The sequence below is a fragment of the Xenopus tropicalis genome, chromosome 6 (assembly GCF_000004195.4).
Source record: "Xenopus tropicalis strain Nigerian chromosome 6, UCB_Xtro_10.0, whole genome shotgun sequence".
NCBI classification, from domain to species: Eukaryota; Metazoa; Chordata; class Amphibia; order Anura; family Pipidae; genus Xenopus; species Xenopus tropicalis.
The window spans coordinates 53,534,104-53,561,127 of NC_030682.2; the positions used below are offsets into that span (position 1 = coordinate 53,534,104).

The window sequence follows — 27,024 nt, forward strand, 5'->3', positions numbered from 1 at the left end:
AGAGGTAACTTCTGGGATTTCGGGAAATCATGGCACCGCATATGCCATCCCACAACAAAAGGTAATGAGAGGGTTGGCATGAGGTTGTATACTGATTACCTACCTCCCAAGGACCAAACATGCTGTAACTGCCCTGTTTGGCATGTTTACCTTACAAAATAACAAACACCCCAGATTTTAGGGATTAAAACAATAGTGAAAAACTATGTTTAGCAAAAGCCCTATTCACTGAACGCAAGTTGATCAAGGGGGTATACTGCTTATTTAATGGCTGAATTATGCAAGAGAGCTTGATTGATTTTGTCGGAAACTACAAAATCTGACCTTTGATGTAATCTCAGATGTTTAATATGACTTTTTTAATGTTTGCAACTGCTTTAGATTTTGAAGAATGTGATATGTACTGTAATTTAACTCTTATGCTTTTAGTAAACAAACCAATTACTGTATACTGTACTGTATTACTGTATATACTCAAGTATAAGCGGATCCAAATATAAGCCGAGGCACCTAATTTTATCTAAGAAAACTGGAAAAACTCATTGACTCCAGTATAAGCCTAGGGTGGGAAATACAGCAGCTACTGCTAAGTTTCAATAATCAAAATAAATACTAATAAAATTACATTGATTGAGGTATCAGTGGGGTATATGATTTAAAATATTTAAACAGAAAAACAGTAAACTAGCTCTGTAAGTGGAGAAGAGGGTTGACAACATCGTATAAACAATCATACCTTAAGAGTACAACCCCCTTAGCTTAATCAGCAACCAAGCTAAAACACAAAGTTTATAATCCTTCAAAACTATATATAGTTTATATAGAATATAAAGTGCAATGTCTAGGGCAGAATGGGACAGGTGAGGATGGCAGATGAAGATGAATTTGGGAGCGGGCCAGGGCACTGGAGGGTCTGGTTGCGGGTGTCCTAATTTGCACACAAAGGACAGAGGGTACTAGTCTGGAGGGACCCATGGCACCCGACTTTAGTATAAACTGAGGGTGACTTTTTCAGCACATTTTGGGTGCTGAAAAACTAGGCTTATACTCGAGTATATACAGTAGTAACAAACAGCATGTGTTAAAACCACAGAGAATCCACCAGGGCATTCATTTCATGATGATGTCACCATTATAACATACTGTAGAGGTAGAGAATACATCCTGTGAAGTTTCTGTGAGTGCTTAGGGCCGTATTTACATAGACCTTTTTGATAAAGCTTACTTAGTTTTTTACATTTCCTTCTCCTTTAAGTGTGAAAAAACCCCAAAAACTCAGAACTTTGGCATCTAAAAGCTTGCGAGTTATGTAGAAGTCAATAGGAGTAGTCCTTTTTTGAGTTTTTCAAGGTTTATTTGAGTTTGTAAACTTACAAATTTGAGGTGTAAAAGTTTTTTTTATGTGTTGAATAAACAATTAGCAAACATTTTTTTTAAATGCAAGTTTATTCTAATTTGAAAAAAACCTCTCCAATTCACAAACTCGAAAATTGGTAAATAAGCCCTTTGGAGTTTACCTTGAGGTTAGTTTGTATTTCACACTTTGATAAATCTGCCTCTAACGGTTGTACAGAAATGTTCAAGGTTAACTGATGCATCTAGCAAAATTAATAATACTCCAATTAATTATCTTTTTAAGAAACTGTTCTCACCTACATGAATTTGGAACATTATCTATTTATTAAAAAAACAAAACCAGGAATTCTCTATTTTTGGAAGGTGTTTAAAAGAATACTTTATGGTGTTGTACAAGGCAACAGTGAAAGTCAGACATGCAAGGTTCCTATAAGAGATAGATAGATAGAAGAATGTTATTTTATTATGCCAGGCCACAATTTTCAGCCAGACACTTGATACCCTTGTGGTTTTGGTTATTTATTTTAATTACATGTTCTAAACTGAATACAGCATTAGGCTTCTCCTGCAGGATTAAAACTAAAATTTCTACTTTGGAAAGATCCAAATAGCAGAATGAACGCATTAAAAAACAAGACAAAGCACAAGTCTTATTAACATTGCAACAGTAATCACAAGGGTGCCGGTTTTAAGGCTTTAAAAACCATCTGGAACAATACAAGGTCAGCAAGCTCAAGACACTGTCCAAGGCTAAAAACCATTAGGACTATAAACCATAAAAGTAGAAAATGAATTAATATTTTAAATAAAGGGCTCCAGATCCCCAGCTGTTTAATAAAACAGTAAGGCAGACCCATAGGCAGGCAATATGTAAAAATATTAAGGAAACCACAATACATTTCTATAACCTCAAAGACAAATCTAATAAATGTTGAAAAAAATGAATGTTGGATTTAAAAAGTTCTTCATTTGTGATCTGTGAATAAATCATGGAATTCCTATCATTTTAACATCAATAATTTTTTAATGAATATTCAACATTCTTGGAAATGTGCATAATCTGCATAATTTTATGCAAAAAAGGAATAGATAATAAAAACTTTTTAAAAAAAATAAATTAAGAAAAACATTTAAAAAAAAAAAAAAAAGAAATTTTTTGCATCTTCTTAACCCTGTGAATGCAAAGACAAGTACTAAGTAGTTTAATCCTCTTGTTCCCCAGTAGACATTATGGTACCCATTCACTAACTTTCGTATTTGTTTCGTATTTGTTTCACAAACTGTATTTTCGTGGATTATACGAATTACTCTACTTTAATGTTGTTAAATTAATTATAAGAATAAAAACCCCAAAAAACACCAATAACAAACCTTGCTATCTAAAGGCTGACAAGGTCATGTAGGAGTCAACTGGAACAGTCTTTTTCCAATTGGAAACTCTTTCTTTGCTTTGTGGTTTTAAAGGTTTTCAGGTTTTTCCATCGCTTTCATACTAAAATTCCTACAAAACAAGGTTTATGGATTCGTATTGTTTTTATATTAGGCTGATTTGATAAATTACTTGGCTGTGACAAAGAGCCCTTCTACTGGCCAGTATTATACCCAGAACTAACTGGCCAGTACATTCCAAAGCCAAGATGGGTAAGCCCTCCAGGGTTTATCCCTCTCCCCTAAAAATGAGTCAGGGCCCCTGCCAATTGTTCCTAGGGTAGGGTGAGCAGAAGCAGAGCTAGCCTTCCTGCCAATCAACCCCTGGGGTTGTGGGAAAGGGCAGAGTCACCAGATGCAGGGTAGAAATAACAGAGGAGAGGGGTGGAGACCAGTCTTTTGGTCATCTGGAGTGTGACCTAGCTGTGGCAGGACACCCCCCCACGTTCCCTTGGAATTTACCCTAGCTACAGCAGGAAGATTCCCTCCAAAAAGTTTGGATTTCCCCTACCTCCCAGGACTGCGGACCTCTGGATTCTACTCTGGCTGTGGCAGGAAGATTCCCCCCAACTGTCTGGGTGACCCTTCCAGTAAGAGGGACTAAGAATTTGTGGAACTCTGCCAGCCAAAGTACTGTCACCCTGTAGATATTTAGTCAAAGGAACTCTGTGCCCTTAATCCTGGAAATGTCCTAAAATATCTCTCTGCCATAGTCTGTGGAATTTCCTGCAGGAACTGTGGTCTTAACTGTGTACTGCCCGGGGAGTGTAACTGTGCCTTGTGGGTCTCACATGCTATTGTCCTGTTCCTGATTTTCCAACGTTTACTACTGTAATAAACCCCTGTGTAAACCCTTGTTGCCAGTGTGGTATTTTCCTTGTTTGTGCTAGTTGCACATATGTCACACTTTGTGTGTCAATGGCATTTGTGGTTTTAGTAAAAATCAGTTTTCTTGTGGTTTCAAAAACCACTAAAACCAAAATGTTGATAAATGGACCTCCAAATCTTATCTGGTATATCACTCTATTTGGCCCTAAAAAACACTAGGTTTTTAATGCAGAATGTTTCTATAGTGCATGTTGCCGAGTTACATAGTTAAAATAAAAATCATGTAAGGTACAATGGCATCTGGACCCTCTCTCTGGCTAGGCAACCTTGAACACACCAGGGATGGTTTGGGAGAAGGAATGAAGGAACAGTTTTAGTAGCCTATTTCTGACACAGGCACCACTTTGTGAGGTGGATGGACTATGTTCATATTTCTTTTTTTTTTTTGAGCTAAAACTCAGTTTTTTGTGTAAGACAAACACAAATTATTCATGATTTATTAAGCATAAAACCACGAAAACACCAAAACAAAACCTTGCCCTCTAAAAGCTGTCAAGGGCATTTAGAAGTCAATGGAAGTTGTCCCAGGCCCATTGTAACAAACTTTATTTGTGGATTTAGAGTCCATGAAGATTTATGGAAAAACATAAAAAAGATGAAAAATATGTGGTTTCTGTTCTTTTTTATTTTCCTTTTCAATTTTAATTGATTTGTGCTTTTTCAATTTAAATCTTTTAATAAATGACTAGACATTCATGGTTTTAGTGAAAATGAGTTTAGGCTTTACTAGCCTATACTTCTCCTTTAAGGAGAGCAAGTAGGGAGAAAAGTAAGTGCGGGGTTAACTCTACCTGTGCTGGTTTGTATGACACACCATGCCACCCACCAACATCGTTTAGGACTACTACGCACCCTTTACCACACCTTCCTCTCTCCCACACCATCAGCACCCACAGTGCTTAAACACGGTGCTTAGCCTACCCAGCTAAGTTAAAATAAGTGCCTGACTTACGTTTCACTCGGCAAGCTGGAGCTTTTTCAAAGGCATTAAGGTCAGGCAGATCATGGGGAAAATTAAACAGACAAAGGACCGCCCCCCTAGTTTGAACGGACCAATCATGCATGCCCCTAGGAACCCACCCAGGTAAGTATCATACCCAGTGCAACACCCCCACCTAATTTCCACTCTGTATGCGTATACTGAGAAGCATTTCCATGGAGATGTTTAATCTAAACACTACAGGGTTTCTGGCCTCACATCTCCCTAGCAACGCTTCTCCCAGCACGAGTGCTAAGCCCCTCTTAAGCAGGTGCGCCACTATGGGAGATCTAGCTTTGCGTCTCCATGGCAGTGACTCTCCCCATGCAAGTGGGCATGGGCATTAAAATATAGGAATTAAAAAGATGGTCTATATGGGATCATGGTATTGAGATAACCATTACTCTATATTTCAATATGAGCATTATGAATTGTAGGGAGAGGCCCATTGTAACAAACTTTATTTGTGGTTTTAGAGTCCATGAAGATTTGTGGAAAAACATAAAAAACATGAAAAATGTGGTTTCTGTGCTTTTTTATTTTCCTTTTCGATTTTAATTAATTTGTGCTTTTTCAATTTAGATCCTTTAATAAATGACTAGACATTCATGGTTTTAGGGAAAATGAGTTTAGGTGTGGCTTAAAAATAAAACTCTAAATCACAAAAAATCAGAATGTTAATAAATATGCCCTAAGTGACAGCATACACAAGGACCAGCATGAAGCCTGAGCGGGTAAGTTCAGATGACAACAACACCATGAGGAGAATGAAGACCAAGGTGTAAGTGACAGTGTAGGATTGCAGGTAGGTAGCCTTTATTTACTTGTAATACTGTATGTCAACAGTAGACAAAAACATTCATTTAGATCAGTGCTGTCCAACTGGACCCCCCTCTGTGTGGGCCCCCCACCTGTCTGGCTGCTTTGATGGCTTACTCTTGTGTAAACTTTAAATGGTATCAGTACTGAGATTAACTGCCCCCCCCTGCATGGTTCTCACCTCAGATTCAGGCTGTAATCAGGCTGTATTGTTTAAATATGTAATTCCCTGTGTTTTCACACCTTTTAATCTCTGCATTGTTCACCCCCTGCAGTGTTCACACCTCAGTCTCAGGCTGTAATCACACCCATTGTTCCCCTGTTCACACCTCAGGAGCAGTAGAAACCCACAAATAATCCCTGCATACTACAAAAAGAACATATACTGAGGTGGTACTGCAATTAAAAAGTTTTTCAATATATAGTTATTGTGCAGACTGTAGGAGCAGTGCCAGCATTGTGTCACTGTAGGCTGCCTGTGTGTGAGCATAGGGCAAGCAGAGTATGGCTCACACAGGCAGGGTAGGGAAGGCAGAGTATGGCACACACAGGCAGGGTAGGGCAGGCAGAGTATGGCACACACAGGCAGAGTAGGGCAGGCAGAGTATGGCACACACAGGCCAAGTTTGGCACAAACCGGCCAAGAATGGCACACACAGTGAAAGTATGGCACACGCAGGCAGTGTAGGGAAGGCAGAGTATGGCACACACAGGCAGGGTAGGGAAAGCAGAGTATGGCACACACAAAGGCAGGGTAGGGCAGGCAGAGTATGGCACACAGGCAGGGTAGGGCAGGCAGAGTATGGCAGGTTTTTGCTGTACTACAACCATTAATATGGGTATGGTCATGTGATAACATGGGTGTGGTTTCAAGTGGGTGCAGTTTCAAAAAGGGGAGTGGTCAAAACTGGCTTCCATTATCGGCCCTCCACCACGTAGGTCGGAAAAATTCCGGCCCTCGGTACAACAGAAGTTGGACAGCACTGATTTAGATCATGTAGATAAGGTAAGCTTCATCAGCTTAATAATGACAGATTTAGCTGACAGGAACCACCATACAGTCAGGCTGGATGTAGCAATCAGAACACCTGAGAAAATAGGAACAATTTGCATTGGCAAGGTTGCAATTTGGCAAAGGGCAATCCAAGATGACACTAGACAAGCCAAGTACGAATAGGCAACATCAAGACATAGGGCACACCCTGAAGAAAGCTATGACAATAATAGGTGACAGAATCCTGTAATGCAAAAATTAACTTTCAAGGAGTGGATCCCTGAAGGCAACATACATAGAGGAAAAAGTGCAGGACTAGTCTAGCAGTCACATTTTATGAGGACCAAACCTGAGTATTGTTGCTGATGTTGATGAGTTTATTACTATGTATGTATAGGTAACCAAGTTAAAATGTTTGCCCGAAGACCAAATGAATGCTTTTTCTGATCTTCACTTGTGCATTTTGCCATATCAGAAATAATAGTCTCTTAGGACTCTCTTATTCAACAAGTGGCTTAAATTTATATAGCAACCAATATTACCACAACGCCAATGTTTTGATCCACACAGGGATTTGCTCCTTGGCAAATAATTAACGAATTGTAAAAATAATATTTAAAATTGAAAACAGATTAAAAAGCTTCTTAGAACAGGACATTCCCAAAGGTCCAAATCAAAGTTATAATTTCTCAGCAAGGTTTTTGCTAAAAAATCTTTGCAGTGCAACACTTACTTCTCTCTTTTAGAAATCTATATAATAAAAAAAACTAAGGAAAGAGTTTCCTATCCATTCTTAATGCAACGATTGATGTACTCTTTGGCATCTCCTGGCATGTCCTGCTTCAACACAAACATAGAAACCATAAAACGTTTATCTTCTAATTTACAATTGCATTTCTTCCTAAACAATTTGAATTTATAGTCACTAGTAAAGCCTGGGATGTCCACAACAAATAATCTTCTTGTTTTGGCATCGCAAGATTTTCAAATGAGCACATGCCAGCACTTTTATGGATGGTAGTAGAAACATCTTTATGTTTAAAATAGGGCCAACGTTTTCAATCTTGTTAGATGTACAACTACACTATATCCTAATGCTGTCAAATATTAAAACACACAGGTCTTTATGGATACTGCAAGACCAGTGGGATTTTCAAGCTACATTAGAAATACAGCAATCAGTACTCTTTCTCATGCATAAAAGTAACAGTGCACAGTAAGTTAATGCATGTCATGGAAACAATGTGTTTGATCTACTGGCTAGAGAAAAGGGACCAGACTACCATCTTCTGTGTTTGTTGGTAGCTATAATAATGTAGATGTTATTATTAATCTGTAACTGTAAATAATTTAAATATATTGTTTTAGTTTAATCATTTAATTCTAAGAATCGATTGATTTGTTATTCAATATATTCTCTTTTGAATATACCTATTGGTGTGATTATTTGTCTGTTTCTCAAAAGAACTGTAACCCTAGTAAGAGGGGTAAATTATATATATATATATATATATATATATATATATATATATATATATATGTTATAGACTGAAGCTTACACTTGTTTACATGTTGCTAACTAACTTAATTCCCATTATTAAGTTTAAAAACAACCAGTATAAAGGTGCATGCAACTAATTCAAGTAAGTAATACAAGTATAGGACCTGTTATCCAAAACACTCAACCTGGGGTTTTACGAATAAGGGGTCTTTCTCTAATTTAAATCACCATACCTTAAGTCTGCTCAAAATCATTTAAACATGAAATAAACCCAATAGAATTGTTTTGCCTCCAATAAAGATAAATTCTATCTTGGTAGGGATCAAGTACAAGGTACTGTTTTATTATTACAGAATAAAAATGTGAATTATTTGAATAAAATGGACTCTATGGGAGATGGGCCTTACAGTAATTTGGAGCTTTCTAGATAATGAGTTTTCCACTTTCAAAAACAGCCACAGGTCTTTGTATTGGTCTTAATTTGCCTCATGAATACAGAGGTGAATTCATGTGGGATAGGCAGGGGGAGCCCTTTTGATGACAAGACCGGGGTCTCTTTCTCAGCCTGCAGGTAAACGCAGGCACCAAGGCTAGGGCTCCAGGTGCAGGGAAAGGCTGATGCCAGCGTTGGGGTTGATTTGGCCCTGCCTGGCATTAACCTTAGTACTTCTGCCCTTGTGGCAAAAGGCACATGATTTTTTACAGCTCTGTATATGTATGTTTTATGCCATTGAATATCTAAAGAGGTGCCCCTAACTTAGTATATCCATTTGAGTATTCAGGAAAAAAGGTTGAGACACATGGGGGCTGATTTACTAATCCATGAATCCGAATGGGAAAAATTTGGATTGGAAAACAAACATTTTGCGACTTTTTTGTATTTTTTGTGACTTTTTCGTAGCCGTTACAAATTTCGTGAATTGTTGCGACTTTTTCATAGCCATTACGACTTTCGTGAATTGTCGCGACTTTTTCATAGCCATTACAAATTTTGTGAATTGTCGCGGCTTTTTCATAGCCATTACGACTTTCGCGAATTGTCGCGACTTTTTCGTATTGAGCGCTCGAAAAAGTCGCAAAATACCGATCATTACGAAAAAAACGCATTCGGACGCTTTTCGGACATTCATGGATTAGTAAATGTGCCCCATGGTGTGTAAATGGGCAAGATCAGAGTTAAATATATTGTAGCACTGTGGATTTTCTATTGATTTTATAATGATTTACAATATATATATCTGCTTTGACATATGAATCAAATCTTAGGTTTGAGTCAAGTAAAAGCAGCAGATTTTGGGACAGCTATTGTCAAATGTTCAAGGTACAATGTCTTTGATCTATGTATATTGCTGGATAAACAGTAAACACATGTATTGTTACCCAGCAAATATCCTTGGAATAAACAATAAAAAGGCCTGCTACAAAGCTAACTATTGTATATGTTCATGACAAAAGTTTGTAAACAATATTGCAAAAGTCAGCATAGTGCTAAGAACTATGGTATAAAAGGGAGCCTCCACCATGAGTCAGTAGCTTCGCCTAGGACTCCTGAACGAGTGCTGGAACATTTAGATCATCGCTTGGTTATCAGGAACCTGAAGGTCTTGCAACAAAGGTTGTGGGGCTCTCCGATTGTGCTGAATTGATGCAGAACTGGCTATGCTTTAACTATAATCGTACTAAGATAAGTAAATCTATTTAATTCTATTATTACTTGTGTGTGTATATTATTGCTCACTAACAGTCTATCAGAAGGTTTAATCATTGATCCTACATATGTATTTATATTTGTTATTAATGTTAATTAATACAAATTATTAATATTAATAAGCGTTTACCCCCTTTATTACATATATACAGTTTTATGCTATAAACCAGACTATTTCTTAACACAGAATGCTCCTAATAAATTGTGTTGTCTGCTAATTTGTATGCAAGGAATGTAACTGGGTATAATGAATAAAAAATGAAAATTAATAGTTTCACAAAGAGATGCCCTATAATGAAACTGAGAAAATAGTGCCTTTTGTATTACAGGGCAACTGAGCTAATATAGTCAAAGCATAAAAAATAAAAAAGGTTTCTAATTAGATTCTTCATTAGCTTCCATGGCACTTTTATATTTCTGAATAATACTACTTGTGTCTATTACTCAATGAACTACAAGAGGAAAGCTGTCATGTAGCACTGTTACATTTCCATTATTGCACAGTGGACAGAGACTGAAAAAAAAAAGTGTCAAACACCTCGGCAAAAATATTGAAATAACATTTGATCCCAACTAGGGTATAATTAATCCTTACTGGAGGTAAAACAGTCCTATTGGGTGTGATTAATGTTTAACAGATTTTTTTAGTCTTAAACTATGGAGATCCAAATTATGGAAATACCCCTTATTCAGAAAACCCCAGGTCCCATGTCCCACCTGTAATATTTTATGTGTTAGATTTTTGATATTGAATTTTTTGGTGCATTTAAGATGTTTAAAAAAAGCTCTGACATAAATATCTATAGTAATAAGTTTAATCAACTGGACTTGATATAATTTTTTTTTCCCTTTGAAGACGTTTTTCTAGTCATTTGGTTTCTAAATTCAGAATGACTTGTACAAAGATCTTTCTGGAGTTAAATACCCCTGAATCTTGTTCCAGTCAGCATAATCTATTTATCATAACCAGCATGAGATCAGAGACTTCATAAAGGTAAGCTGTTGATATGTTGATTGGATTAGCTTGATTAGAGCTATGAGGTATTATTAAACCTTCCAGGTGTCAAACTACGGAAGAGCAGTAGGGCCACCAAAAAAAAAAAAAATCCGGTGAATTATGACTTTTTAAAGTCATAATTATGAGATTAAAAGTCATGATTATGAGTTTAAAAGTCATAATTATGACATTTTTAAATATATGGCTCCTCCCTGTTCAGAATGTGAAATTGGCAATGATACTGCAGTAAAGTAAATACTTTATTTTTTAACATATCTGAAAATTTTGCGAGGGTCATTATGATGAAGGCAGATTTATCAACATTTAGATTTTCTTGGTTTTAGAGCTTTTTGAAACCACAAATAAAGTAAGTTCCACCAAAACCATGAATGTCTAGTCATTTATTAAAAGACACAATTTGCAAAAGCACAAACAAATTAAAATGCAGAATGAAAACCTAAAAAACACAAAAACCTCTGAGGGTTTTTCCGTCTTCATAAGAATTTTTGCAGGCTTACAAACAAAATAAAACTGAAAACCTCTAAACCCCCCCCCCAAATTAAATAAAGATTGTTACAATTTGGCTCAGACAACTGCCCTTGACTTCTACATGATCTACAGCTATACATGGCATAATTTTACATTTACATTTTTTGCAGTTTACGTGGTTTTGATGCATAAGTGGCAAGAAATAAGGGGTTTTTACAAGAAAATTCAAGTTTTAGCACAAAATTACAGGAATTGTGGAAAAAATATGAACGTTAGCAAATGGCACCTTTAGTGTAAGTAGCCCAAAATCTAAAATCACCTGTGTGCCCTGTAAATTGGTCACACCATTGTTGATAAGCCAAAATGGTATACTAGACACAACTCAGCATGCTTTGGGTCAGCAGTAATCTTCACTGTGGCATCATTAAAGTGCACAGCTGTTTTTTTTATACTAAGACAGAATTCTTTTCTCCAAATCTCACTGATGGGCTAATAAAATCTTAGCTAATGCCATTATGCTTAGCATGTAAAATATTATATAGGGTGCGATGCTGACGGATCCAGCGTGTTCACCTCCTGACTTCATAACTGTGTTAAGTAGCATAATCTGGATTTGTGTGGCAGAATGCTGTTACCTCCTGCTATTTAAAGGCTATTTATGAACATGTTTTAGAGGTTGCATGTCAGACAGTGACAGCTAAATACATGTTCATTACTCAACCTTGGAAACTGTCCAGAAAAAGGAAAATGTGTGGCAAGAGGTTGTGAAGGGTTTCAGTTTTGCTCTTTTTTTCTATTTGGCTTTGGAAATATTATTTTATTGATCTGCAAAATATAATCATGTCATGAGTACAATGATTATTATGAGTTTTCCTACCCAAGCAAGAAAATGTTTTTTGCCTTGGGCTTTGTTGAAAGAAGCAGCAGTGTCAAATAGGCATTTAGAGATTTCTAGTGCCACGATTTTGATGGTGATTATAATTTCTTATACATGACTGAAGCTGAAATAATGAAATATTTTGGTTTTATACACATTTATTGTGACAAACATATGAAAAGCTATTTAATACAATAAATATGTGAGTTGATCTTCCTACACTGCTGCAGTGTTTAAGGTCTCACAAGGGCCATTTGTTAAACTACAAACTAAATTCTGAACTCAGTTTACAACCTCTGGAACAGCTGGGTTTGCTTGTAGCTTACCACTAGCTTTATAATACAATACAGGTATCGGACCCCTTATCCGGAAACCCGTTATCCAGAAAGCTCCGAATTACGGAATGCCTGTCTCCCATAGACTCCATTTTAATGAAATAATTCAGAATTTTAAAACTGATTTCCTTTTTCTATGTAGAATTAAAACAGAACCTTGTAATTGATTCCAAATAAGATATAATTAATCCTTATTGGATGCAAAACAATCCTATTGGGTTTAATTAATGTTTTATTGATTTTTTAGTAGATTTAAGGTATTAAGATCCAAATTACGGAAAGACCCCTTATCCGGAATACCCTTGGTCCCGAGCATTCTGGATAATGGGTCCTATACCTGTATTTAGCTATAGTATACATGTTATTCTGACATCAATTAAAACTGTTAATTTGAAGCATTAGGGCAATGTCAGTTCCTCATTCTGTGTCTAAGTTTTATGGCTACTATTTAAATTATACAGTGATAGCTGCTTGACACGATACTCTACTGCTGCAGGCTACTGTTCGTGGATAATGCCTGAGGGGCTATTACAGTGGAGAATTTCTAGAAAGGACAATAAAGAATTCTTACCTCTTCCCTTAGGCACCTCATTAGCACAGTGTAGGCAGCCAGGGGAATGTTCCAGCTTTCTCTGGAGTGCTCCTTTTTTTCCTCCTGTAATCAAGTGCAAAGAGCAGCATTGATCCTTACAGTGCAAATTACTAAGACCCTACCTGACAGCAAATGGAAGAAAAATATATTAACTACCATAATGTGTTGTAATGGGAAAACAGCTGAAAAATATTTCCAACATACCATATATAAATTAGATATAATGTTTAAGAGTTGTCTGATGTTTATATAGATACATTTTGGGATACTGATATCAACCCCAAGTAGCAAATGTGAAGTCCATGGCTCAGCAATGATTAGCAGCATGCATGCTCAGTTCTTATGATGAATGCTGCTTGATGCCAGGAAATGACTTGCACCACTAAGCAGCTTGGAGCATCCTTTCCATTATAAGTTAATGAAATCAAGACTTTACTAGTTAAATTTTAAAATGTTTTTTTTAAATGTTTGATACTTATTTTTACAATTACGTTAGGATTTCTTCTGTAATAGTGAAATCTGGCACGTGCAGGAATAGCTAGCATGTTCTTTCTCATAAGTCAGAGCTGGCTAAGACACACATAGTCCATACAAGAAAGTGATGTACTGTAAATTCTTTTCCGTGGCCAACTTGTCACTGGTTGGCCACAGAAAAGACCGATTTGGCAGCTAATCGACCCATTTATGGGCACTACCGACGGGCCTGCCCGACCCATATCTGGCCTTAAATCGGCCAAATCTCTATCGGGCAGGTTAAAAAAATCTAGTCGGAACCGGGACTGCATCGTCTCGAGCGGTTCTTAAGGTGTATTGGCGCCTTAAGGAGATCCTTGCCAAGCTCCAAGTATTGCTTGTGCCCTGGGAAAAAACAGGAAAACTCCCGGTGGGCCCAGGTGTAAGTGGGCCCTCCTGCTCCTGACCATTTGGCCTGTTTCATGATCATTCCCTATTTCTGAATGGGAAGAAAGAGGAGAAATAAATGGAAGATATATGCTAGCATATAAATAAAAGAGACTAGGAGAATAAAGAGGTTGGGTGAGGAAAGGAGGAAAAATAGTTTTGAAAGCAGGCCTAGGGTTTAAGGTTTTCTGGTGGGCCCCTGGGTTCCCAGTACGACACTGGTGGCAAGAAGCATAATATTGTTGGGATAAACAACAACCACACTGCAAGCATATGGCAGAACTATCTTGACATAAGGGTAACTTTGATATCATGCTTTCAGGCAAGGTGAGATCAACACATGCAGAGCAGTCTACAAAACAACAACCATTGTGCCCATGGGCTGCTGGACTAAAATGGCATAAATGGCATAAAATGGATACATAATATGATTTTCTAGTTCATGCATGAAATCTGCTTCAAATGTAGTGAAAAGTAGATTATATTATTTTCTGTCAAGCGCAAAATTATTCTATGTCAAGCAACATTGATAGTCTATTATTTGTTAAAGGAAATGTAAAAAAAAATATTTATATATATATATATGTATATAACAAAGAAAGTTAAGAGAATGACAATGCTGACACAGACATGCAATTTGAAAGCCACACTAAGGAATGATGTAATAAAGTAAATACGTATTAGGTATTATTAAGTATAATTGTTCAGCAAAACACAACATACAGTAGAACCCCGTTTTTATGTCCCTGGATTTGACTTTTTCCAGAATTGGTGTTGTTTTATCATAATCCCATTGAGGCAAGCTGTGTTTTTTTCCCCTGGGATTAAACATTTTCCTGGAATTTACACTTTTTTTTACATGGTCTGCTGGGAAATGTAAAATCGCAGTTCTACTATATTTTTATGCTGGTGCACCGACATTACATCTGAACTGAAACTACACAGCATCGACTTCCCTATCTTTTCTTAAGGAAAAACTTAGATTGGTGTGGAAAAGTTTAAGAACCCTCTCCTTTTGTAGTATTTACCATAAGCCTGTTTAAAATGACCTTAAAGGAGAATTAAACTTAAAAAAATGAATATGGCTAGAGATGCCACATTTTATATACTAAACTTAAAGGAACAGTAACACCAAAAAATGAAAGTGTATAAAAGTAACTAAAATATAATGTGCTGCTGCCCTGCACTGGTAAAAGTTGTGTGTTTACTTCAGAAAGTCTACTATAATTTATATAAATAAGCTCCTATGTAGCCATGGAGGCAGCCATTCAAAGGAGAAAAGGCACAGGCACATAGCAGATAACAGATAAAACACTATTGTATTCTACAGAACTTATCTGTTATCTGCTATGTAACCTGTGCCTTTTCTCCTTTTTTCCAGCTTGAATGGCTGCCCCCGGGGCTACACAGCAGCTTATTATATAAATTTATAGTAGTGTTACTGTAGCAAACACACCAGTTTTACCAGTGCAGGGCAACAGTGCATTATATGTTTATTACTTTAAAGCTCTTTAATTTTTTGGTGTTACTGTTCCTTTAAGGCAGCAACCTAAAGCCAGGTCTTTACAGTTCTCAGAGGAGCTCCCCATGTTGGATTTTGTTAGAAGTGTTAGTGGCACTCACATGCTTAGCGTGCTCTGGGCAGCTGTTAAGAAGTTAAGCTTAGAGGTCATCGCAAATTATTTTTCAATTCTGATTCTAATTGCACTGGTTTCTGAGCTTCTATATAATGTGAATCTGAAAAAAATACTAATCAGTCTTATATCGTGAAATATTCTACATAAACAGTATATTGTGATTAGGTCCCTAAATTTAGTAACTGACAGCAGCACAGAGCATTTGCAGTGAATCAGCAGAAAAGAAGATGGGGAGCTACTGGGGGCATCTTCGGAGGCAGAGATCTTCCCTGTTAAAGGGCTGTGGTTGCCTTGGGCTGGTACAGAAGCCCAAAACATAATGTACAACATTTCTAACCTACATCTTTAGTTAAGATTTAATTTTCCTTAAAAGTAGAAGGTATTGCAATCAAAATTAAATGAACAAAGCCTTATGATTTGCCAATAAACATCATGTTCCCTTCCTAAGCCTTAGGCTTTTAGGGTACAGTTTTTGTGATGGGATTAATGTCATGTCTCCCTGTGAACAAGCATTGGGATAAACCATTTTAACACTACGGACTGTTCACTGGCAATACCTTGTAGGAAGGGGAACCAGAAGAGACCAGTTACTGACACTGTGCCCTACAACAACTTCATACAAGTAACCTATCCTACCCAGGTCTAAAGGAAGAGGATAGGCACATACCATGTACTGGTCAGATAAATTGTATTTCATTTTTATAATAGTAAAATGTGTAATTTTTGGGAGTGTATAACTTGCATTCAAATGTTGCTGGTGAATACAAAATATAATAATAGATAATAAGATGCTTTTTTTATTGTGGGTTCCTTCATATATGCATTTTTAGGTTTATACATTTTACTTGTGAGGGTAAATGTAATATCATAGGTGCTTAATTGCAACCAGTTCAGTTGCACACAGCAACCAATTAGCAATTAGTTTGATATGCATACTTCAAGCCAGATAATCAAAGCAAATACTTGATTGGTTTCTATGGGCAACTTCAATATTACGGCCCCTTGGAACATATTTCACAAATACTTTTTTCAACTATATAGTTTTGTATTTATAGCAAATGAAGAGTTTCAGCCCTTGCATGTTGTCAGTAAAATACATAAACTCCTGGTTTACTAATGAAGCAAATACCCACTGGGCAAGTGTTATATGGACATTAAGTGACTGGTCTATAGAACATTGGGAAGCCTCTTATGTCAAATAAATTTCATTTGGATCTGAGTTTAACCCATACTTGAGCCGTATACAAGCTTGGTCAAATACAGTATGCCCTTGCCCAATAACATCTGGGACATAAAGGTAATGTAACAAGGGTCAATGCTATAAAATGGTATAATGCGCTAATAAAAAAATCTTAAAAACATGTTCAAGAAAAGCTAGACTCGGTACTCAACCACTGGGATTTGGCATTGTTGCATTATATTTATTACCCATTAATTAAAATCATTAGTGTCATAAATGAATTTTAGATTATAGTGATGAACCACGCTTTTATAGACACTACAGAAAAATACACATTACTTACTTGTACAGCAACTGCATAAATCAGTTCTCCAAGTGCTGGCAGGAGCAATTGTTTCAACTTGCTGTTCCTAAAATTGTCTCTTACCATCTCAGTAAGTAAGGATATTGCCTGCAAAATTTTACAGATATACATAACTAAATAGTACAGTGACATGAATGCAGGTTGAAATTTAACTAACAATTCATTAAGTCATTTCCCTGGCATGGGGCCATTACCCTAAGACAACTGATGTGGAGTAAAAAAAAATCAAAAGTATCAGGGAATAAATAGGAACTAGCACTCGGACCATGTTCTATGGCTCTTAGCCTTTCATTCACAGATGTAACAAGGTTTAAGTGGTAAAAACCTCCCTTTGTTTCTGAGCCTAAGAACATGGTCTAAGTTATGTGACCTGTACTCAGCATTTGGCCTCATGCTTTTATATGGTTACATAACTCCTTGACTTCTAATATCTTTATAAATGACAGTATGGGGTACATTATCCACTATATAATACGCAAGTGCCATGAATATCCTGTAAATTATATTATAATTATAAACGGTGATTAGTGATGTCATCAGTTATAATCAGTGCTTAGTGATGTAATTTCTGTCACATTAGTTACTGAAACTTTTAAATTTTTTGAGTTTGACCCACTGAGTTTGTAGACCCAATTTTTTACGGTTTCCTTCAATCAAATTTTTATATATTATTCTTTAAATAACTAAGCATTCGAGTTTAGTAAAAATGAGTTTATTTGAATGTAAAAAAACCCCAAAAACCTCTAAAATTCACAAATTTGAAAATTGATAAAGAAAGCATTCCCCTTATAGAAGCTACTGAACATTTCTGTGTCTCAGTGAGTGCCTGTGTAAATGTATATGACTGTAAATGAATGCTTGTGTTGGAGCACATGAATGCCTATGCACTATTTACTGAGGAATACTCATCCAAATGTTACATTAACAGGTATTAACGTTGTCTTTTATGATGCTCTTCACATAATCAGCTGTAAAAGTAGCGGATAATCAGGGATGCAGACTGCAGAAAAAATCCATTTAATGGCTGTGACTTGATATGAAAAGGCAGTATTAGTATTTCAGCCACACACATAGGTGATTTTGTCATTTAAGGTTACACTAAAAAAAGATTTTCAGAGAGTTTATACAGTGTGAGTGTAGTATTTTAGAGAAGCTATTAAAAATGATAGCCTGGTTTCTGCCAGATAATTATTTGATGGCTTTGGTGCAACACTGCACTTCACAGAAGACCAACATTGGTGAAGCAAGTAATTGCAACAAGTTACCCAGTGTGCCATGGATATTATGTCTTGCTCGCCAGTGTTTTTGGCACTGTGAGTTTAATACGGTAGTTCTGCAAAAGCAATTGACATAAGATTTGGGGTGGACATGTATTTGCTACAATCCAAGGTTGGAGCTGCAAGCAGGGCTTGAATGTAAAAAGTCCCACAAACAAATGCCTTAGTTTGGACAAAAGTAATATAAATGCTAAAAAGTATATAAAAGGCCATTATTATTCATTCATATAATAGATGTTACTAAACAAGTTTATTTTTATATGATGTCAACTAGAAGATTTGCCCTACAACAGGAACATGGATTGAAATATTTGCTATCAAGCTTAATTACAGTCTAGAAAGAAGCCACCAGAGAAATGCTTGCCAGCAAAACTAAATGGATTGAAATGTCCTCTGACACCAATGGCCTTGCTGCTTTCTTTATTCCATGTGCGTTTAATTACAGCTAAGCATTCGAAAGGCTAATAATATAATATCTGAATGATCCTGACATGTGTATGGTCTTGTTTACATTTGGGATATACAAAATGAAGTGCTGCAGTAATGGATTTTAAACAATCCTACATAATTGTTTCTGCAGATCCACCTGCCTATTTATTATGGTGAGATCAGGCTAGCAAGAAAACTCATGCAATATTCAAGGCTGCAGCATCAGAGTAAATAGCTCTAAATATTTTAAATGTCTCCTGAGAAATATATTATAAAGAGGGTATCTATGTGCAGTAGATCTATTGTTCAAATATTCAGTCAGTAAGGAACATGGGATAGTTTTTAACATATAGTTGTATATCTGATACAGCCTATGAAATGCCAAATATGCACAGGCAGAGAACAGTAAAAATGCTAAAGGTATTTACGCTGTCCAAATGGAGACAAAATTCCATATAATTTCACTAAACTTTTTTCCAGAATATTAAGCACAGATACTGTAAAATCATTATTATTATTATAATCACCATAACAGCAACAATAATAATTATATTTACAATAATAATATTAGTAATAACTAATTGTTTTTTTTTTTTTATCCAGGCCCCTTTCCCTTCATTTTAGGCATTTAAAAAAATGTCTGGTTTCTATGATCAATAATATCATCCATCAGACAGCAGTTTAAATTCCAATTTCAGAGCTACAAGACAAAGAGAAAATAGTACAATACAAAGGCAAACCTTAAAATAACATTTTTATATAAACTGAGAATGTCATTGGCTTTATTATACTAAAAGTAAATTATAAGGTGAGCTTCCCTTTAGATACAGAACTAAGATCTAGGGATACAGCTGACAATGGACATAGTACAGGCTGTACTTAGTGCCATGCCACCTAAACTGCCCTTAGAATAATGTACTCTGTACAGTTCTTTTTAGCCCTAACATAGTTTTTCCTTCCTCTCTGTGCATATTTTGTTGCAGAAAAAAAAGCTAAATTTACAGAATGTATTTCGCATTACAGATAAATTATATGCATCTAATGTAACAATAGCAAGAGGAAAAATATATCTTCCTGTAAACTAATCTGTGGCCATTGTGAGTTGTGCAGTCTCTTTACTTATATGATGAATCAAATAATTTTGCTGATTAAAAAAATGCAATGCAGGAAACCATAGAGTGGGAGTATCATATAGGCAGTGCATCATAACATAAGCACAACATTATGTCATGCACACCATGTATACATGCTAGTACAACAATAGTTACAAATTATATGGTAACAGCCTTGAGCTTACAGCAGGGCTCAGTGACCTTGCATGACATATCCAGAATAACAATTACAAACATGGAAGAAATTTTAAATTCTTAGCACAAACTGGTAAATTGTGCTGTGAACCTTAGTAGCATCAAATTAAAATGTAACCCTGCAAGAGTGCAAAGGTTTAAGCTAAAATAGATAGCTAGATCTAGCTGTTTGACCTGACATTGGGAAAAAAGGCATCTCCGGAGTATTACATTATTTGAGAATTTGATCAATAAATACTGTACCTATATCAAAATAAGATCAGCAATCTAATGAGTAGGAAAATAGTAACCATCCAAATGTTATTTTAAAATGCAATCATACTAAATCATACATAACTTATTAAAATGTCAGCACCTACACAACCCTACCAAATCTCTGAAGAGTACAAACTACTAAATGGATGGTAACACTTATGGCGAGGTAAGTTTATTAATAGCTAATAACCAGAAAATCCTTATAGTCTCCTTGAACTCCATGAAATAATATGTTTTCAAAAGGGTCTAACTGTGTAAATACTGGAATGCAAAGCCACTTTTTGGAAATATTGAAAGAAACAGCAATTTACAGGCCTTCATTTAGCTTACCACAAAGGGATATGGAGCAGATGGTGAAAAATATGAAATACTAGTCATAATTCTAAGCAGTGTAAAGAAAATGTTCCACAGCCTGTACTACAGCACTGACAGAAGGACAACCACTAATTGGGAAGGGAAATGAGCAGCTGAAATAAACAGTATGGACTTTGGCTACTTATTTTATTCATGCAGCTTATTGTGTGGTGTAGACCAGTTGTGAGTCAAAAGCCATTCTTGCATCTGATCTTTTTTTTTTTTAATTTATTTTTAACTATTAGAAAGAGACTACATAAATATTAGGACAAAGCTGTTTCTAGATGCCCTGTAAAATACTATACAAGTAGGATACTTGGATGTGCGTTATCCTGTTGAAAGGAAAAATACCCAACATAAACTAATTTTTCTTAAGATTATGTAGAAAACGAGTATAAATGCTATTCGAACTTCCAAAAATAAATATAAAAGTATTTAATTTTCTTACATAGATATCACAGACTCCTTCCTATACTTTGTTGCATTGTGCAGTAATGGATTCTGGGACTTGAAGACCATATAGATGGATGGGATTTGAAGACCCTGTAAGACAGGTGCTTTGAAAAGCAGAGGGAGGTCAAGCCCCAGAATCTATCACTCCACAATGCAACAAGATGGGTTTAATGAGTCAAGGAGGGTTGTGAAATGGTTGCTACATGTCAAAAACAGAATAACATGATTTCACTTTTTCTGCAAAATCTGGTATATCTGTCTAAAAAAAAAAAAAAAAAATAGGGATGAAATAAAGGTGGCACAGTTGTTAGCAATGCTGGCTTGTGGCACTGGGACCCTAGCCCAAGCACAATCTGCAAGAAGTGTGTACATTTTCCTTGTGCTTGCATAGGTTGCTCTGGGTAACATTGTTCTCCTCATACACTCCAAAACCATACAAGCAGGTTCATTGGCTCCTGAGAAAATGTTCAACTGGGTGTGAATGCCATACAGACATTATACTGTATGGTCTGCACAGGCCAGGGACTAATGATGTGTAATATCTGTAGAGCGCTATATATGTCTATGCTATATTTATAAGGGCAAATTGGGTTCAGAGAATGTGTTATTTAAGAAGAATTTTTTTTTGAAAGTTGTAAGGCCAATGTTTCCCCAAATGCAATATAGTTCTTTAAGTGGTGCCATAAGTTATTGGCATTGCTCATTTCCATAACCTGCAAAATGGAATGAAGTCCCTGTTTTTAATACAGACAAAAAAAACAGATCTGAATCACAGAATACCGTTACATTCAGTTTTAGCTGCCAACTCTATAATGGCCTCCCTCTGCCTATGACATTCGGTACAACTTGGAATACCTCCACTAATCAATTAAATCCTATGTCTGTGTACCCAAGCACAACCACTGCTATATTTGACCCAGTACAAAGAGTTCAGTATAAAAACAATATAACATGCTCCTGGGAATTTTTCTTTCACAGACATATTATTAAAGCAGACTGTCTGCTTCAATAAAATGCTGGCAAAATAATTCATAGGTGTGCATCTGTCTTATTCAGAATTAATCAGGAAAACAGCATAGTGTATTTTTGGTAGAATAATAACTGATTTTGCAAGTGCTGATCGAGTAATCATGTCATTGTGTGTTACAAATATAATTCATCAGCCGCACACCATACTGGTGTGGTCATTTATTTTTAACCAGGTTTACTACAATAAAAACCTGCCAAGAACTCAACAATAATAATTCAAGCATAGAAATAGACTATATTAACCATGTACAAAATGTTTTCTTGCTGTTAAATAACATTTCATAATAATTTCTGATATGCATTATGCCTTTCACATTTATAATATAAATATAATTAAACTGTATACTAAACTCCCATAAGAATGAATAGAAAGTGGGTGAATTTTTCTGTGGTGAACTCTAATCTTACATTTTGGTAAATCTGCCCCTATGTCTCAGGGGGCCTGTATACAGTTATATGCATTACCAGAAGGGTTGTATTAATAAACTACTGTGAGAGGTGCAGTAAATAAGATTACTGGTATATTTGCCACCAGTATTAAAGGTGGTATACAAGTCGTACCAGAAAAAATGCCTGGTTATACAGCAAGTAGTGCCGTTTTCTTGTTAGCTGCTATGGGAAAGTAAGATAAATGAGTCCCTGGATTGAATGGTGGGAGAGTAGGATAAGACCTTCCATTCCATACTCTGTTTAATGTTTTCAGTTGGCAAGCTGTAGATAGCTGCCTGATTAGGCTGTAGGTGAGTAGCACTGTGGGATTACACAGCATTGTTGGGGGTTGTTGTCCCATAGAAGGGTTGGTGTTGACTCACAGAGTGAGGCAAGGGGCAGGAAGGCTGCCTACCTGTGTGAGGAACTCCCAGAGGGGCTGGGGGTGCTGCTTGCCACTGCAATGAGCAGAGGGAGCTGTGACCACGTGTATGAGAGGCAGAACGACAAGGCTTAGTGAAACGCCAAAGTGTGCCAGAGGCTGGTGTGAGTTGGTATCCCAGGAGGGGAGAGACTGCAGGGCTGTGTGAGTAGCTCATGAGTATGAGACAGTCATGAGACAGTAACGAGCGAGTGTTCACAAGTATGACAGTAACCGTGGATGTGTGCAGGTCATTGGGTTTGGTGAGAAGCCCTGGGAAAAGGTTCCAGTGTGTAAAAGCTACCCTGGTAGGTAAGAGTCCCAAAGAAGGGACAAGCATGTACTGAAAATTATGATTTAATTGGTATCACAGAGACCTGGTGGGATGAAACATGTGACTGCGCTGTGAATTTAAATGGTTACACCCTTTTTAGGAGGGACAGAGGGATTATAAAGGGTGGAGGGGTTTGTCTTTATGTTAAGTCAGATTTAAAGCCATGTGCTAAAGAAATCCCTTTGGTAGAAATTTCAGCAGGGCTAAATGTTACAAACAAAATTATCATTGATGCATACTATAAACGACTCTGTATAAGTGAGGGGGATGAGGCCCAGCTACTATTGCAAATGGAAGAGGCTTCACAACTAGGTCAAGTTGTTATTATGGGGGACTTAATGGAAGTAATGGGGTGACCAAGTCAGAAAAAGCTAGTAGGTATGTAAATATGCTAAATGACAACTTTTTTTTATTCTAGGCAGTTCAGGAACCTACTAGGAATGATTTTATTTTGGACCTGGTGATATCTAATAATACTGAACAAATCTCTAACATTTGTGTAGGTGAGCATTTAGGGAACATAACATGGTCTCCTTTGAGATAATGTTGCAGAGACAGCTCTATAAGGGAGCAACTAAAACACTCAATTTTAGACGTGCAGACTTTGGCAGTATAAGGGCATCTCTGCAATGTATCAACTGGGAAAAGCTTTTCACAGGGTTAACCAAAGAAGGAAAATGGAACATCTTTAAAACGTTGCTTAGCAAGTATACAGATCAGTATATTCCCCTTGTAAGGCATCGCAAAGCAAAACTTTTATGGCTGAATAAAAGTGTTAGTGTCGAGGCTGGTAAGAAAAATCATGCTTTTAAAGAATTCAAGTTAGCTGGGACATCAGGAACTTTCATCAGGTACAAGGAAACAAATAAAGTATGCAAAAAAGTAAGTCAGGCAAACTAAAATAGAGATGGAAAGGGGTATTGCAGTTAGGAGTAAAAAGAATCCAAAATTATTTTTTAAATAAATAGTAAAAAAATTAAGCAAGAAGGGGTGGAACCCTTATATTCAGAGGGGTCAAATGGCTGATGCAAACAGGGAAAAAGCAGAAATGTTAAACTCTTATTTTTCATCTGTCTACACAACTGAGGAAGCCAGCAAGGCTTCCCTTTTAATAGACCCAATTCTAGTAATATAATTACTGATGCATGGGTCACTCAGGAGGAAATTCAAAAGAGACTTGAACATATAAAGGTAAACAAAGGTCCAGGACTGGATGGTATTCATCCCAGGGTATTAAATGAGCTTAACTTTGTGATTGCCAGACCTCTCTACTTAATTTTTCAGGATTCGTTGAGGTCTGGCATGGTGCAGAGAGACTGGTGAATTGCTAATGTGGTGCCGTTATTTAAAAAGGGATCCCATTTTCAGCCTGAAAACTATAGGCCTGTTAGTCTGACATCAGTAGTAGGAAAGATTTTGGATGGGGTAATAAGGGATATGGAACTTGAATACATTGCAAATCACAATACTAAAAGTTTGTGCCAGCATGGTTTTTATGCATAACAGATCTTGCCAGACTAATTTAATTGCCTTTTATGAGGAGGTGAGCAGGAACCTCGATGCTAGAATGGTAGTGGATGTAAAAGTTAATTCGAAAATTGAGGAATACTGGCCTAGAACATAGTATTTCCATGCAGGATGCTGCTGCAGAGTGATTTAATTAAATTGGAAAACTGGGCAGCAAAATGGAAAATGAGGTTCAATGTTGACAAGTGCACAGTTATGCACTTTGGTAGAAATACACTGCTCAAAAAAATTAACGGAACACAAAAATAAGACATCCTAGATCTGAATGAATGAAATATTCTTATTAAATACTTCGTTCTTTACATAGTTGATTGTGCTGACAACCAAATCACACAAAAATTATCAATGGAAATCAAATTTATCAACCCATGGAGGTCTGGATTTGGAGTCACCCTTAAAATTAAAGTGGAAAAAAACACTAGAGGCTGATCCAACTTTGATGTAATGTCCTTAAACAAGTCAAAATGAGGCTCAGTAGTGTGTGTGGCCTCCACGTGCCTGTATGGCCTCCCTACAATGCCTGGGCATGCTCCTGATGAGGTGGCGGATGGTCTCCAGAGGGATCTCCTCCAAGACCTGGACTAAAGCATCCACCAACTCCTGGACAGTCTGTGGTGCAACGTGGCGTTGGTGGATGGAGTGAGACATGATGTCCCAGATTTGCTCAATTGGATTCAGGTCTGGGGAACGGGCGGGCCAGTCCATAGCATAAATGCTTTGTCTTACAGGAACTGCTGACACACTCCAGCCACATGATTACTCTGTACAAGTACATTAGAGGGGATTATAGGCAGATAGGGGGTGTTCTTTTTTCCCATAAAAATGGCCAGGGCACCAGAGGCCACCCCTTTAGATTAGAGGAACGGAACTTTCATTTGAAGCAGCGTAGGTGGTTTTCCACTGTGAGGGCAGTGAGGTTGTGGAATGCCCTTCCTAGTGATGTTGTAATGGCAGATTCTGTTAATTTCTTTAAGAGGGACTTGGATGAGTTCTTGAACAAGCATTGTATCCAAGGCTATTGTGATACTAATATATTGATGTTGTAATATATGGTTTATGTATGTGAGTGTATAGATAGCAGGGACGGAACTAGGCAGAAGAGGCACCTGCCTAGGGCCCAACGATAGGGGGTGCCAGACAGGAACCTCTCCTGCCTACCCCTAGTCCGTGCTTCCTTGTTATTGCCCCCCGCCAGTTGCCATTACGTAATGGGGGTAATGACCCCATTGACGGAACTGCGCATGCACGACCGAGCACAAGCCGAGGGGGGGGGGGGGAAGGTGCAGGGGCAAGGTGGCGACCGGGTTGCCTAGGACGCCCGGTCGGCTTTGCCATGCCCTGATAGATAGGTCAGTATAGGTTTGTGTGTGCTGGGTTTCATTGGTAGGGTTAAAATGGATGGACTCCACCTAATGTAACTATGTACGTTTTGAACAAGTTTTGTTAAACAGCTAATAAATTGTTTGCAGTCACCTTTATGTTGGGAAGAGTTTGCCTAAAATAAACTTGTGTTTTTGCCTGAAGAAGTGGAGTCCCCGTCTCTATGCTCCTGATCCTCTGCTTACCTGCCTACTACAGATAATTTCCACCAAAAATTAAGTGTACAGGCAGTCAGCATGTCCCATTACTAATAATGCTAATTCTTATAATATCTCGTGCGCGCAGCTGATATTATTTATTCTGGGTAGAATAACTTGTTAAGAAGTGTGTAAGTGAGGCATCTACGTCTAAGTAGGGATTACATCATGGCCTGTTCTAAGTGAAAAAAATCTAACTAAAATTTCCAGCATTAATTAGGACTAACATGCCTTCACCACTAACACTCTTAAATGGTCCTCCAACAAAATTAAAAGCATTCTTTACATACCTACAGCAAATAAGCCACCTTTTCCTTATTGTGCCTTTGAAAGTTACCAGTGGTGGCTAATAGCAGGGCAACTGTTTGGGAGTTTAAGCAGTAGAGTTCTTAATGAAAATAAGTGTAGGACTGGCCAGACCAGGAATGACTTTGACCTAGTTGGCCAGCTTAAAGTATATTGCAATAAATAGACATATATACTGTATATATAGATAATGGGTTAGTGCAGTGGATCTTGTTGTTTTCTATCATACAAAACAATTTACCTTAAACTAGGTATGGATCCTAAGGGTCTAGCTTTGTGATG

The 27,024-nt window shown here is 37.0% G+C and overlaps 1 protein-coding gene across 2 annotated transcripts in view; it reads right to left on the reverse strand.

The window, feature by feature from the left end:
* The window catches only part of ulk4 (unc-51 like kinase 4), a 227,143-nt gene that overhangs the window by 146,944 nt on the left and 53,175 nt on the right, over nucleotides 1-27,024 (reverse strand). For both annotated transcript variants that reach the window (XM_002940722.5, XM_018094985.2), the window contains 2 exons: nucleotides 17,024-17,131; nucleotides 12,943-13,026 (listed from right to left, as the gene is read on the reverse strand). In XM_002940722.5, coding sequence (XP_002940768.2) covers nucleotides 12,943-13,026; nucleotides 17,024-17,131 — 192 coding nt within the window. The remainder of the gene's footprint in view (nucleotides 1-12,942; nucleotides 13,027-17,023; nucleotides 17,132-27,024) is intronic.